Consider the following 15,508-nt stretch of genomic DNA (forward strand, 5'->3'; position numbering starts at 1 on the left):
TCAATGGAAATATGTAACTTCGTCACGCTGCAACCCCCAATGTTCAAGACAAATCTATGCCATTTCTGTAAATTGCAATATTTTCCATGTCTTCATCGTTTCTGCTGTTTTGCAAATTTTTCACATTTATTTTCTAATGATTTAACTTTATTTAAGGGATCAGTACAATCAAAAATAAAGAGGCTATAACTACATTTTAACATCGGTCCATCCTTTCTTACCACACAGGTGTAGATATAACACATTGTGAGGTGTAATCCAGTTAAAACAGTGTTTCAATGAAGTAGTGAGTGTCCTGAAGGAGCAATCCTTTCGATCTGATAGTGTATATTCAAGACATGTTCTGGAATTTGAACCTCCTCCAAGAGTGTTATAGTAATTTGTTCTTCTCTGCATCCATGTCTCCACAAATGATAAATTCATTGTGAAGGAAAATGAGTGCTTGTTTAGCAGATGCATTGTGGGATAGGATTTTGGGAAGCACGTGATAGGAAGACTGCTTAGAGCACTCTTGTTACCATCACAGCTGAGTAACCTGTCTCCATGGCAACCTGGCATGGAGAATTGGAGCCATCTCTTTCTTAGTCTTCAGCCTAGAAGCACCACCCTTTTCACCATCCCTATTAGCTGTCAGTCACAGGTCAGTGCATTCTGGGAATGGTTGACAACACCATCAGTCACTTATCAATCGAGTCCAGGATTGGCTGAGCATGCAGTCAATCGTAAATTCCGTAAATGTACCGTCACGTAAATTCCACGTACCATTTGCAACATTCTTGCCATGTAATTAACCAGAGAGATATTGGATAAAGTCTCTGGCTATACATAAACGCTCCTGCACCTGTGCAGATCTCTTCTGTTGGAACGGCTTAACCGTAAATTCCATATGTGTACTGTAGGAGTTTGGCAACTATTTCCATCTCCACAGGGACAATAATATGATTGTTTTGTAATTGATGTTTTTAAAGAATACATTTTAGTGCATATATGTGTGTGTGTTTTTTTAATGGATGTTTGTGTTGTGGCCCTGTGAAGATCACTATTTCTGCCTCTTAGAGTTCTTATGTCACTGGTTTTCCGGGTTGACCCTGTCCTGAAAGATATAGAGGTTGTTAGTGGCTGCTATGGCGATGATGTTTTCGGCCGGGTGCCAAGCCATGTGCAGAATCTTTTTACTGAAGTCCAGACTGTCAACGCCCACTTCACCCCGGTGCCGACGGCCCCCGGAGTAAATGCGGCGAGTCCGTAGCACGGCTCGTGGTTTACTGCTCTCGCGCCACGCCTCGAGGGTCACACCACGACCGGTCTCTCGATCAAACATCCGGAAAAAACTGTTATACGCTCCTGTCATGATTACACTTGGAAGGTGTACAATGAAAGACAGCAAAATATAATGGGTGTATGAAATGACAAAGAGTACAAATGAGGAGATCAGTGGATGATAAAGAACATAAGAGAAATGCAAGGGAGGAAGAGAAAGACGTTTTGAGTAGAAGACAGGAAATATGCCTATTAAATAAGATACCTGTATAATCATCTGAAGCCTCAGAATTGCTTACCTGTCTGTACTATTCCAGACACACTCAAACTTGTCGAAGATGCAGTCGTTTTCATACAGAGAGCAAAGCTTACTTCTTAGGTACTCATGAACCTGAGAAAGGAAGAACAGGCTATTACATTTCACCTTCATTCTTACATTTCCTACATTTCTGAGAAATTACAAGGGACATCAAGAAGTAAACTTTTTTTGAAAAACATGGGTGGTGCAAAAGTCAAAGCCAAAATGCTAGGATATGACTATGCACTACTACTAAACTTCATAGCGAATAAGGTGTAATTTGCATGTTACCCTTTGTGTTTCTCACCTGGTAGGTCTCCACTGGGCCCTTCTCCATATGGAGGTCCCATACCTTTACAGTTAAGTAGTCTCTGGTGAGCAGATATCGTCCACTATGGCTGAACTTGACATCAGAAACCGATGAAATTATCTCAGAGAAGAATGAACGATTGCCTGGGTCCTCTGGCTCCTCAAAGACTGAGGTACAGAAAAGATGCAGATTCAAACAGTGTACAAATTCACATGAAATAATTAGGATAGGGCAGCATTTCACATCTCAGAGCAGCGGTTTTGCAATGATGAGCCTAGCTTCAAAGTTTACACTCTAGCCTTCAATCAGCAGGCATTTTGTGGCAATCAAACTCTGTTGGGGAACAGTTTCAATGGTTTCACATATAATAATGGCAATGAAAAGCCTTTTACACTGTGGATTGCTTGTCTTTTAATGCTGTTATAAGTGTGAATCTTGCTACAAATGCTATAGTGCTAATTTCCACACCAGCTAGTGCAGCTGTTCTCTTTTAATTGTTTTCTATTTCAATGCTTCCCCACTGTCTTTTTGAATTGAGCTTTTCCAGCTGTTTCTGGTTATGTAAATTTCAAGGGCATAAAGAAACATGAAGCAGGATTTACAGATAGTTGTAATGTATACCAGACCTTTACTCTGAAGAATAAATCTGTGATATTCTGATCCCTAGAAATGTTTATGGTCCTAACAAACAGCACTAATACATATGAAATGAGAGAGTACAGACTCTGCAGAGTAACATTACAGCTATATATGCAACAAAGGCTGGAGTCATACTTTTGCAAAAAAAGTGTATACTTACTTTTGGAGTGCTTGTCACAGAGTGCAGACTCTCTCATGTCACAGAGGCGTAGCGTGCCCTTACTGCTGCTGTAAACAAACAAGTGACAGTGGTGCGGGTGGAACTCTGCTGCTGTTATAACCTCTGTCAGGTCCTCCATATTGGCTGGCTTAATGTCCAAAATGTCTGGGAGGGGCAGTGGTCAAGGGAAGCATCTCATTTACAGTTCTGAAAGCGTGTAGGAAAGAATGCACATATAAAAATATGTACTTTCAAGGGTAGATGTTTTCAAAATGAGACCTAAACCTAAAAGGAGAAAAGATTTTTGATAAAAGTTTTCTTTTTGCTTATTTAACAAATTAAGTTTTTCACATGCACAGCAGGGTGGAAATAAAATATTTTTCAACATAATTGGTCATAACTGTGTGGTCTTGGATTGCGGAAACTGTGCATTTGAGGGGTTTCAATCTACAATGTTTATGAGCCCAGATTTTTAGCATTTTTGCCATTTAACTAATTGTAAAAGGAGGAAACAGGAAGCAAAAGGGAAAAAAGTCAGAGCACATGTACTACCTAGCAATGTATCCAACAGCAGCCAAAACCATTAACTAGAACAATATCACCCAAGATGGGGTAAAAAAAAATAATTTCATCATTTACCTACCCTCATGCTATCCCAGTGCAGACTTTCTTTCTTTGGATGAACACAAACGAAGATTTTTAGAAACATATTTCAGCTCTGTAGGTTCATACAATGAAAGTGAATGGTGGCCAGAACTTTGAAGGTCCAGGAAGCATAAAACTCATCCATAAGACTCTAGTCGTTAAATCCATATTTTCAGAAGCAATATAATAGGTGTGGGTGAGAAACAGATCAATATTTCAGTCCTTTTTTACTATAAATCTCCACTTTCACTTCCATCTTTATTTGTTTTTGAAGATTTACATTATTTGTGCATATCGCCACCTACTGGGCAGGTAGGAAAATTTATAATGAAAAAACTTAAATGTTAAATCTTAAAATCTATTTCTCACCCACACCATTCCTGTTGCTTCTGAAGATATACATTTAACCACTGAGTCTTATGGATTACTTTTATGCTGCCTTTATGTGCTTTTTTGGATCTTCAATGTTTTGGCCACCATTGACTTGAATTGTATGGACCAACAGAGCGGAGATATTCTTCTAAATATCTTTGTTTATGTTCAGCAGAAGAAAGAAAGTAATACACATCTGGGATGGCATGAGGGTGAGTAAATGATGAGAGAATTTAAATTTATGGGTGAACTATCATTTTATTATAATACAGTTATTCATTAATAAATCCTCATGGAGGAGTTTAATAAGCTTCATGTAAAACTAAGATCACAGGGTTTACAACTGAAAGTACATACTGACAGTGGTCGCTTATAAACTATGTCTGTTCGGCTCTCTCAATATTATAAGTATTTCAGTTGTGTTGTAGTTACTACGACCGCACTCACATTACATGCATGCACACACAACAAACATATCTCCTGCAGGTTGCTATTATGAGTTTTAGATGAGAGTGTTTCCTTGGTGAATTATTTCATTGTTTTCATTGATATTTAATTTCTATGTTAACGCCCTGCTCGCAGTCTGGAACACAAAAACTCTCCCAGTTGCAAGACTGAATACACATCAATGCAAGGCATCCTGTGCAAGCACAAAACAATTAATCAAGTTCATAGTTCATATCAAATAGATCTCACGGATGCAAAATTCATGCTTAAATCCCAATTATTTTGTTATATGCTGTAGATTGTCTTTTTTTGGTGCCAATGAAGTGTAAGGCGACACAATTAGTAGGCTTGTTTTTTATTCAGTGGCTGTGTGTCTGTGTAAAACCAGATTTTGACTTTGCAGCCACAAACCGCACACTTAGACAGGAAAAGACCATCTGAGTGATACGTATGTAAAGCGACCAATTACAGTTTGTAGAGTTAACAAAACTCTGAATGTCTCTCAAAAATTCTGCCACAAACCTCAAAAACTTTGGCAAATTCACCAATTTTTTCTTCCTAAGCACTCTTGAACCTTATAACACAACTTTGTTTCCAGGCTGACTGTTAAATGTGTGCCCTGTGCACCCAGAAATTGTGTAACAACCAACTGATCAGATTAGAACTGGTTATTTCAGCCAGCGTTTTCCACTATTGTGCGTAATATGCATTATATGATCTGTCAGTCAACAGTGGGTGTGCATGGGAGGCTGAGACTAAAAATTGTGTCACAAACCTCACAAAGCTGGGATAATTTAATTATACAAACAGATTCTGGTCATGTATATAAAATCTTGTATGGTTAAGCTCCTTCTCCTCTTTCAGAGTTTATTAAAAAAAAGAATAATGGGCAGATCCACTAGATCTATTGCTAGAGGGGTCTGTGAAGTACCCATGCGAAGATCAGCTTTTGGTCAGTCAAGTTTTGCTGTCATAGCAAGTCAGACATGGAATATTTTGCCTATTCATATCAGGACCAGTAAAACATATCACACATTCATATACACTTAAAAGAAAATCAACAGTGTGATAATACTCCATAATTTTCAATTCTGAATTAAATATGCTTTTAATATATAATTTTTTTTAAAAGTATATATACTGTATATGATACTGTTTTATAATGTTTATTTTCACTTGAATTTTAAAGATTGTAATCAGTTTTATTATTGTTATATTTGTCCTCAATTTTTATCTCAATTTTTTTTTTAATTTTATTTGGATGTCCTGCCCAGGGACTAAAGTTGAAAATTAGCTATAATAGCTAAACTGGCGCATATACAGAAATGTTTATTGATGTACAATGTCCCTGTAAATCTAAACTGAATAAAACATTGAATAGACCACATAAAGGATACTGAAGCTTCTGTCTGTGATGTCCAGGTGCCACATGTTGATTCTGAGATCATCCGCAGACAGATAGGTCTCTCCATCGCTATTGATTGAGATAGAATTGACGTGGTAGGTGTGGCCATTAGAAAAGATTCTCCTGGGCCGAACCTCAACCATCAGGTCAGTGGGCTTCAAGACTGGCACCTTGAAGGAAATAGATTTTGGCATCTGACTACGGGCTTCTGTTTTCATAATCAACTATTGTGAACTACTGATTTGTAAAGGATTATACTATAATGTAACTAATGTTATTTATGAAAGTTATTATGTGTGACCAAAATCAATGACTAAAACAAATGCTACATCACGCCAGTCATTCACACACTGATAAGCTATCCATCACTCAATGGTTAACCCAAAATGCCAGCTGTGAAAATACCCGTAATGAGGTCACGGTGGAAATGTCTTTAATTCTCCCTTCTTCATCTTTCAGATTGTAGCCCTCTGGTCGCTTGTCTCTCTCGCTCACCTTCCATAGCTTTATAGTTTTATCTGTCGGAGTTAACATACCAGAGCAATGATCAACCATTAATTTCTAATAATATCTTATGATTCAATGGTACATTCATGCTAGTGCTCATTTACTGAAAATGTGTAATGCAACTACTATCACTGTCCAGTGTTTTATATTTATCTATAGCACAGATGAATCAAAAGACCAATAATTATTTCCTTCTGATGGATGGTTTCTCTTTCTTATCATGAGGATTAGCCTACCAAGACAAATATGAGACAAGTTTTAACCATTGAAGGGTAGGCAGAGTTTTCTTACCATTGGTTGAGAGGAGAAAGTGGGCAGCGTTTTGCTGTGGCAGCCATCGGATCTTGTTGATCTTCTCTTCAATCTCTAAACTCTTCAGATAGTCGAAGTCTGGTTCATGACTCTGGAACGTACTGTAGACATTATACTCACCTGATTCTCCAAGTTCCTCAGATTCACCTTTAGACTGTTTCAAGAAAGAAGACACATATACATAACAGAAATACAGTGTGTGTGTGTGTATATATATATATATATATATATATATATATATATATATATATATATATATATACAAAGAAAATGCATATACATATTGTGACAGCATTCCGCAATGAAGGCGTGAGAGTAATCTGAGAACCAGATGGCACTATGTCACATTAAATATCTTGTACTGTGGCTTTATGAAGCAATTTAACTCAGATTAATTTAAATTCTGTCAGAGAACTCTTTGGGCTATTAAAATCACCTCATGCATATTTAGTTTTCTATGCTGTAGTAGAGCTATAAAAATAAAGATTATTGCAATATTTTTATGCAACACAGCATTTTTTAAATCATCATGACCTTTGCAGGGTTGCTGCTGATTTTTTAAAATCAAATTTAAGACTTTTTAAGACATTTTTCAAGACCTGAACAAATAAAATGAATACTGTATCCCCACACCATAAAAACCCATCTCAAAACAATCTCAAAATAAATCATGCATCACAGACTCTTATTTAAACAGGCAAGGGCACACATTCAGCATGACCTTATCAGTAAAACAGGGTAGTATATGTGCAAGTTTTAAATACTCAAGACATGATTTCCACATTTATATTACATTAAAATTGGTTTATGTAAACCATTATCATACATCTACATCATACATCAAAGATGGCGCTGTGGATGGCAACCTCGGTATGGAGCTCTACAGTTCTTTTGCTGTTTTTGTTTGTTTGTCCTTTGCTTAGTAATTTATTTCTGATCAGTTTTTACCAGAGACGAGCTGCTGAATATTCGGCAGCACATGCCAGACAATCTTTTACTGGTTTTTGATTATTCAGATGTTCTGTTGGACATTTTAGTCGGAGGAGCTGCGGTGCTGTTCAAGTGCGCTAAAAGACGCAAATGTGGGAAGCGAGCCGGTGTGCTGGTCTAGCTCCGACAGCATGGCTTTTGAACTGCACTGCCAAGCATTCATCTAGCGAATCTCTGCTCTCTTCCTAACAAAACAAATTCCAAGACAAATTAATTCTCCTGTAAAAAAAAGGACTTTGCAACCTGTAAAAATAAGGACTTTGCAAATTCTGCTTTATGGAAACCTGACTGAGTGAAGCTTTTCCAGACAGCGCATTACATCTGCCGTGCTTCCAGCTGTTCAGAGCAGATCGCACCGTGGTGTTAACGGGGAAAACGAGAGGCCATGGAGCGTGCATTTACATCAACAAATGTTGGTGTACAGACGTAACAATGCTGAAGAAGATGTGCAGTCCTAATTTAGAGGTACTCTTCATAAACCTTCATAAGCCTTTCTACTTGCTGCAGGGGTTTTCCTTGTGTATACTGTAGTGTGTCGTCATTGGGCGATCACTGATTGCTTTGATGACATTCACCTGTGGAAGTTGTACACAAAGGACTTTAAAAGAGAGGTGTGAGGAAGTGAAGAGGGGTTCGGAGGTGGTGACTTGTGGAGAATGTCTTGGCTGTCTCTCGGGGACAATAGGCCCTCCGGAGATGAAGATAGTGAGCTAGTTAGTTGCCTCTGGGTGAGCATAGCGAGTTAGAGGGGGGGAAACTATTATAGTGTCACCAATTACCTTGGAATTCCACTTGATTGTCATCCACCTGCCATTGCGACTCCGAGCGGGAGAATCCTCTGACGCGAACGTTGAACGGACAATGCGAATGAACTAAATGCCCCGGCTTGTGGATTGGCATTTTCGAACGCAGATACGGGTTGCTGCTGGCACTATCCGCACCATATGGATGGGTCTTCTTCGCCCGTGGAGAGGGAAGCGTTTTTAATTTATTCATGCATGTATGAACTGTTTTGATTGTGTAGCAGACAGCGGGGACAGGGAGGGAGATCGGGGAACGAAGATTGGGGAAACACGCCCTACTTGTAGTCACTGTGTTCTGTGCAGGCTGTATGTTACGTTGACTATAAAACACTGTGTGATGGTTAAGCGTGAAACTCACTGTGTGTAGATGGAGTGATGTGTTGCAGGTTTTCCAGTGTCTCTCTTCCCATTTCTTCATATCTGTACCCGTGATATTGAGTTTTAGCTTATGTATTTGAAATAAAGTGTAAACCCCTTTAAATTAAACCGGCTGGCTGTAGCGAGTTCTTGGACCACCGTAGGACTGCACGAGAGATTTATTACAATACTTTTGAATGTTTATATTCCTCCAAACGCGTGTATGAATGCAGCACTGCAACAACTGGCTGATCAGATCACAGACATGGAGCAACAACACCTGGACTCACTTATTATTATTCTTGGAGATTTTAACAAGGCAAATCTCACACGTGAACTGCCAAAATACAAACAGCACATTACATGCCCCACCAGAGACAGAAATGCACTGGATCATTGCTACATAACAATAAAGGATGCACATCACTCTGTCCCACATGCAGCTTTAGGACTCTCTGATCACTGCCTGGTTCATCTTCAGCTTCCATCCTACAGGCAGAAACTAAAATCAGCTAAACCTATAGTAAAGATTGTAAAAAGTGTTTTACTGCAGATAGCCCAGTCACACAACCCACACCCACTCCGACCTTCACAGCACACAAACATTTACACCTCCTGTCACCATCCTACTACCCTCTCCTCCTTCTCAACATGCACTTAAAATCTGTGAAGATGATGTGTGCCAGGTCTTCCAGAAACAGAAGACAAGTAAAGAAAAGTGCCCAGATGGTGTTTCACCCACTAGTCTAAAATCTTGTGCTAACCAGCAGCTCCATCTTCACACAGATCTTCAACAGATCACTAGAGCAGTGTGAAGTTCCCTGCTGCTTCAAATGCTCCACAATCATCCCTGTCCTCAAGCTGTAAAACAGTGGCCGATTGGTCTATACATCATCCCTTCCCACCATATCCACCCACATACCTGAGATCAGAGATGAGCTTATTATCGGTATAAGAGGTTAACCAAATTTGCTGTTAATTAACTATAAATAAAGTTTAGCTGTTATGTTGTATTTAATTATTTAATGTTGAACAGGTTAGCTTTTTAATTCAGTATGCTATAAGTTGATAATCTTCAATCATCTAATTATTAGAAAACCTAAAATATATTGTTTGTAAGTGTTTGCTTCAGCCAGAGGAATGCATGGTACAAGTGTATGTGTGCACATGATCAGGATGGTACCACCTGTGCCTCATTAAGACCTGTTTAAATGATGATTAAGACTTCTGTTGTATAATCTAAAATATTTAAGACTTTTTAAGGATCCATGGGAACCTTACATTTGTCCTTACGTTTTTGAAAACTGAATAAGACATTTTAAGAATTTTTAAGGATAGGTGGGAACTCTGTCTTTGATAGTCCCCTCCCCCCAAAGTCAAACTCTTCGTCATGTAATTCATCAAGTTGCTTATTAAAACACTGCTTAAATCCCCATTATCAATCCCCCACTGCAGGGCTTTTCTCACACTCTGACCCACCTCTGTCTCTCGCTGGAAGATGACCACTCTCCCTCCCTTATCCCCTGTGGCCAGCAGATCCCCAGTCTGGTTAAACTCAACTGTAGAAATGACATCAGCTGGAGAGAAAAAGAGAGGGGTGGTGTTAATCTATCAGTGAAAATAATAATAATAATAATAATAATAATACATTGATTTTAATTTGTATTCCTATCATTTTTGTTGTAATAATTATATTTTATTTTAATAATTATTATTATTTAAATATATAAAATAATTAACAACAAAAACAGTAGTAATACTAATACAAATCATTTTATTATTTATCATTATTTCTATAACTATTAATAGTAATAAACAGTAATAGTAACAGAATACATGCTTTTTGTTGTTTTCTGTAAAAGCAGTCCAGGCCATATTTTTTTTAATCTCAATGCTAACATAAAGCATAAATCAATTCAAGACAAAACTTTGCACAGTTTCACAGTTTCAATTGGTTTAAGTGCAGTGTTTAATAACTCATATTTATGATTTTAGGGATGTGTGAACAACTGCTGGTTGCAACAATGGCGGTTTCATTTTTTCCAGTTTCATTATGTTTCATTATTTACCTTTCAATGGCAACATTTACACATTTAAAAAATGTTAAGAGATAGGTGGCGAATAACAGTATACTCTGAACAAAATGCTTATAATTTTACTTAACAGTCTTTCCTGAAAATCTCAGCCAAAAAAACTTTGATGGTACTAATTACTTAAGTAACAGCAGTTCATGGACATGTGCTTGCACTGCACAAGCTGCACGGCTGTTATTTTGCAGACGCAAACACTTTTAGTCGATTTCACATTGTGCAGACCCTTTAAGTTGATAAATACGCGTCTTCCAGCACAATGATGGCACCACATAAAAATAGCCTGGCCTGCTTTTGATTAAGTAATTTTGCACTGTAACTTGATTATGCTGACAAAAAAAAGAAACCTGGAAAAGAAACAAGTCACTTTTAGAAAATGTACAAATAGAATTAGCAGTATATACTAGTATCCTTCACAATCAAAACCTATCATCTCATATTTTAAGATGCATGTGACAACAGAGCCAATCAATGTATAGATAGTATTCCATTATTCTGAATGGTTGACAGTGCAGCCTTGCCGTACTAACAATAAGACGCAATAACTGTGTTTACTGTAAACAGCCACACTTAATACAGGCTTTAATGTGTGTGGTGGGACTAGGTGACTAAAATCTGATGAGTCAGCTGTATTAGAACTGAGACCAAGGTTATATTTAGAACTTCAGAGAGGTGAACAGGATCAAATAACATATGTGCGAGACTGCGAGTGTGTGTTCAAGGGAACACTGGTGTGAGTGACTGTATTTGTGGATTTTGTAATAGGGTGTGTTCATGCTAGTGTGAATGTGTGTATATATACCTTCAGTGACATAGTCTCGGAGGAAGCTGTGATTGATTTTGGAGCTCTCGCCGTCCTCACCCATCGGAAGCGGCGGAGTGCGTAAGCGCGCCCGTCCGGAACAGAGCCGACCAATCCGTGCTGTCCCACCCCCCCGGTGCTTTGCCCATGCTGCGGCCTAGCAGAGTGGCTTGCTGCTCAGCATCCTGGGATACAGTCCGCCTTGTTCAGGAGGAAGAAGAGCAGCAAGTGATAAGGATGCAAAGGATGCCACCCGTAAAAGAATGACAGGTGGGATGTAAAACTGTCCCACGTTCAAGCGTGTGCTCAGTCAGATGGAGAAGAGGACCCTGTCATACACTCACATACATGCATACACGCTTAAACACACATATGAGGGCCTGATGCTCAGCCAACACTGCCTAGCAACAAGAAACGAAGAGTAAAAAAAGAGAAAGGCCTTCTAGGTATATCCGTCGTGCTGCAGTAAGTCCAAGCGTAGAGACAGCAGGCACTCCCTGGGTGCAGTAGTCCTTGAAGGAGAGCGGAGGAGAGAGACAGGTTGTGTTCCACTGGAGAGATGAGCAGAGAGGCCTGATCCAACCTCACAGCTTCACAGTGTGTTCTCTTCCTTCTGCTGCAGTGTGACGGAGTACGCGTGTGTATGCGTACGTGTGTGTGTGTGTGTGTGTGTGTGTGTGCGAGGGGAAAGGAGAGAGAAAAAGAGAGAGATGAAAAAGAGGGGGGAGGGAGAGAAAGAGGGAAAAAGAGAGAGGATGCCGCTTGCCTGTGTTTTTAGACTACCACTGCTGCTGAGCATCTGCACAGCATCACAATGTCACAGAAGCCTCCTCCTCCATGCTTAGCCAATCAGAGCTCAGCTATCTTCGGTTGCTCCTCCCACTGCAGGTGACAAGAGGAATGAGCCTGGAGTGGAGAGTAGATGAGGGAACCAGAGAGATGGAGGGAAGAGGATCGGGAATGCAGAGCAATTCAGGGGAGTGAGAAGCATGACTGCAAGGCTGTATCAGTGCAATCTGCTGATCTGAATTGGGCAAGGTGAAAGCAGCTTAAAGAGTAGGAGATCAAAGTGGGGAAGGATGAAGGAGGAGGGAACTATGAAATGGGATGAAAATAAGCTTCGGTGTAAGAGGAAAGAGCTGTAAATTAATGTAAAAACAGATTTGAATTCATTAAAGGAGTTAAGATGGAGAGAACATGGGGAGGTGGCTATGAAAAATGTTGTAAAACTTGTAGAGTGGCTCCCCCAAGTGTTTGTGAATGTTCATGCACAACAGGATGGGAAAGGATTGGATTTTTAGCAGCCAAAATCCAAACTGGCAACAAATAAAAATATACAAGTAAACACTTTTACTTTTAAAGTAAACACTCACTGGACTTTCTAGGTTAATGTAACATGGATTAATCTTATTTTAATGGAATATTGCAGGTTCAATACAAGTTAAGCTCAATCGACAGCATTTGTGGCATAACGTTGATCACCATAAACATTTATTTCGACTTGTCTAACATTTTCTTTAAAAAAAGAAAAAATCTGGGTTATGGTGAGGCACTTACAATGTAAGTAAATTACAATGGAAGTAAATAAGGCCAATAGATAAAGGTTAAAATAATCTTTTTTAAAGTATAGCCACAAGACGTAAACAATACGTGTGTTAACATGATTCAAGTGTGATCATATTGCGTACTTACCTTTTTTTGTGCAAAGTTATATCCAATTTTTTTTATTATAAGCTTTACATCTGTGCCTTTCAACCCTCCAAGAATTGGGCCCATTCACTTCCATTGTAAGTGCCTTTTTTCGTTTTAGAAAAGGAGGGGCGAGGTTAAATAATTTGTGTTGTGGTAGTCAACATTATGCCACAAATCCTGTTAATTGAGCATAACTTATTGAACCATAGATATTGCTTAAATTCAATTTCAAAATAACGTTGTGGAACGTTGCTTTATTAATGGTTTAAAAAAAAAAAAAAAAAAAGAGCAAAAAGTGGTTTTAGGGTTTGTTGACATTCCATCGTAATGACAGCGAAGTAATATTGGCTATACTCACGGAAAAGTTTAGTTTACACACATATTGTTTACGTGTTGTGGCTATGCTTTTGAAACAGTGAGTAGGCTTTTATTCACTTCCATTGTAAGTGCCTCACTGATGTTTTTTTTATTTTTTATTTTAAAAGAGGTCATTTTAGATCTAATCAATAGCCTATAATGGTTCATAAAAACCATTTCAGGTCATTTGAACTACTTCAAAATATAAACTGAAAGTTGCGTTCATCTACTGTTATAGTGTTGTGGTACTCTTTTTGAAAAAAGCCTTTACCTGAAACAGGTCGTTCAAAAGCTGCACATCCTTTAGCGGGCAAACGATAGGATTGTTTTGGTTGCGGGATTTGTTTAAATTAAGTGTATGTACATATCAGCGTCATAGTGATTAATTTGCGATCGTTTGGCGTTACTTCCTGTTCAAAACGGCCGACAGAAAAGCGGATCACACGACAGGGAAAATGTTTCTCTGGTCGGTGTACATTTCTAAAGGCTATATATTATTATTATTATTTTTTTACAAATTTACTGGGACTCGTGTCTGAGCTAAATACTTATCTATGCTTGAAATACTGATGTGCTATTGTGTTCTTAGCTTAAAGTGTACTTTCTTACTTACCACCTCTATTTGCGGTCTGAGAAATAATGTATACATTTAACGTCAGTACGATCGAGTAATACACATAGGCCCTAATCGTTTTGAGTTTTATGCAGTTGTTTTCGAGAGTGCCAGACTCGCCAGTAGAGGCCGCTAGTATAAATGTAATTTTCCATTTAAAAGTGCTTTTTTGGCAAAACTGTTTCAAATAAAAAGCATCAAAAATATCATAGACCTAAGCCTTGATTAAAAAGAAAATAGAATATGGTGGAGTAGCCTAATTAATTTAACTGATATCAAATATGGAGCTGTTCTTACAAGTTTCACTGTATTAGTTTTTTGTTTTGTTCTGAAACATTCATAGAGGCTTACAAGAGGTTGTAGGGAAGTTCCATATTTCAACATGTCCAGAAAAGGTATTAAAACAAAGCATATATCAACTGCAAATTCATTGTTTATGAGGTCAGAATATGAAATGGGAAGGCAAAGAGCTTTTGAGTAAATGGAGAGTGGTTAAAAATGAAAACCTTTCCACAAAGGCCTCTAGCTGATTCCTCTTTTTTGCTAGTCACTGCATTCTTGGAAATGCCCTGCTAATGACATCGTCTGAAAGACATTATGTAGATGAAATTAAAAATGCTATCAAAAAATAGTTGCTGAGTATCATCATAGATAAACGTATAATAAAAATGACATTAACATGCATATTGACTCCTTGAACTCTTTTTCAGTGCCAGTAATGCTATCAAAAAACAGTTATTTAAAATATTAAATATTTTACAAATGCTTAAACTAGTGAATTTAGTTGAATTTAACATAAATGTTGTGTGTGAACCCCATTGAAAACCTCTGGAATGTGATCAAGAGGAAGTTGGATGGCCACAATCCATCAAACAAAGCTGAGCTTCATGAATTTCTTACACCAAAAGTTACCCAACAGCAATGTGACAGACAGGAAGAGAGCATGAAAGCTGTGATTGAAAATCAGGGTTATTCCACCAAATACTGATTTCTGAACTCTTCCTTGGTTAATACAAGTTAATACATTAGTATTGTGTTGTTTATTAATTAATATGAACTTGTTTTTATATGCATTATTCAAGGTCTGAAAACACTGCATCTTTTTAGTTTTTTGACCAGTTGTCATTTTCTGCAAATAAATGCCCTAAATGACAATATTTGTATTTGGAATTTGGGTGAAATGTTGTCAGTACTTTATAGAATAAAACAAAAATATAAATTTTACTCAAACACATACCTATAAATAGTTAATCCAGATAAAGTGATATTTTTGCAGAAGAGTTGTATATATTTATACCACTTACTGCAAAATTATCACATTTCCATATGGCTAGTATGCTAGGTATGCATTCTTGCCAAACATTTCCACTATGTCTATGTCATTATGTGCTCTGTTCCAGTTATTAATCAGCATGTCCTCTTGTCTGGGTTTGGATCTTGTGGAGTTGG

At 38.0% G+C, this 15,508-nt stretch overlaps 1 protein-coding gene across 1 annotated transcript; it reads right to left on the minus strand.

Annotated features, from left to right (window-relative positions):
* LOC127644109 (serine/threonine-protein phosphatase 2A 55 kDa regulatory subunit B gamma isoform-like) lies at window positions 1-12,165 on the minus strand. Its single transcript, XM_052127129.1, has 9 exons — window positions 11,398-12,165; window positions 9,985-10,082; window positions 6,335-6,509; window positions 5,942-6,054; window positions 5,529-5,706; window positions 2,668-2,832; window positions 1,866-2,035; window positions 1,560-1,651; window positions 1-1,358 (listed from the first exon to the last, which is right to left on the minus strand). The coding sequence occupies exons 1-9, from the start codon at window positions 11,459-11,461 to the stop codon at window positions 1,067-1,069; spliced, it is 1,347 nt and encodes a 448-aa protein (XP_051983089.1). The 5' UTR covers window positions 11,462-12,165; the 3' UTR covers window positions 1-1,066.
* Window positions 12,166-15,508: the final 3,343 nt, after the last annotated feature.

This window comes from Xyrauchen texanus, chromosome 5 (genome assembly GCF_025860055.1).
Source record: "Xyrauchen texanus isolate HMW12.3.18 chromosome 5, RBS_HiC_50CHRs, whole genome shotgun sequence".
NCBI lineage: Eukaryota > Metazoa > Chordata > Actinopteri > Cypriniformes > Catostomidae > Xyrauchen > Xyrauchen texanus.

Coding starts and splice junctions, on each gene's coding strand:
- LOC127644109 (XM_052127129.1), bottom strand. CDS start 11,461: ATGGGTGAGGACGGCGAGAGCTCCAAAATCAATCACAGCTTCCTCCGA. Junction 5,707..5,941: donor CCACCGTGACCTCATTACGG/GTATTTTCACAG, acceptor ATTTCCTTCAAG/GTGCCAGTCTTGAAGCCCAC. Junction 2,036..2,667: donor CTGTGACAAGCACTCCAAAA/GTAAGTATACAC, acceptor TCTGTACCTCAG/TCTTTGAGGAGCCAGAGGAC.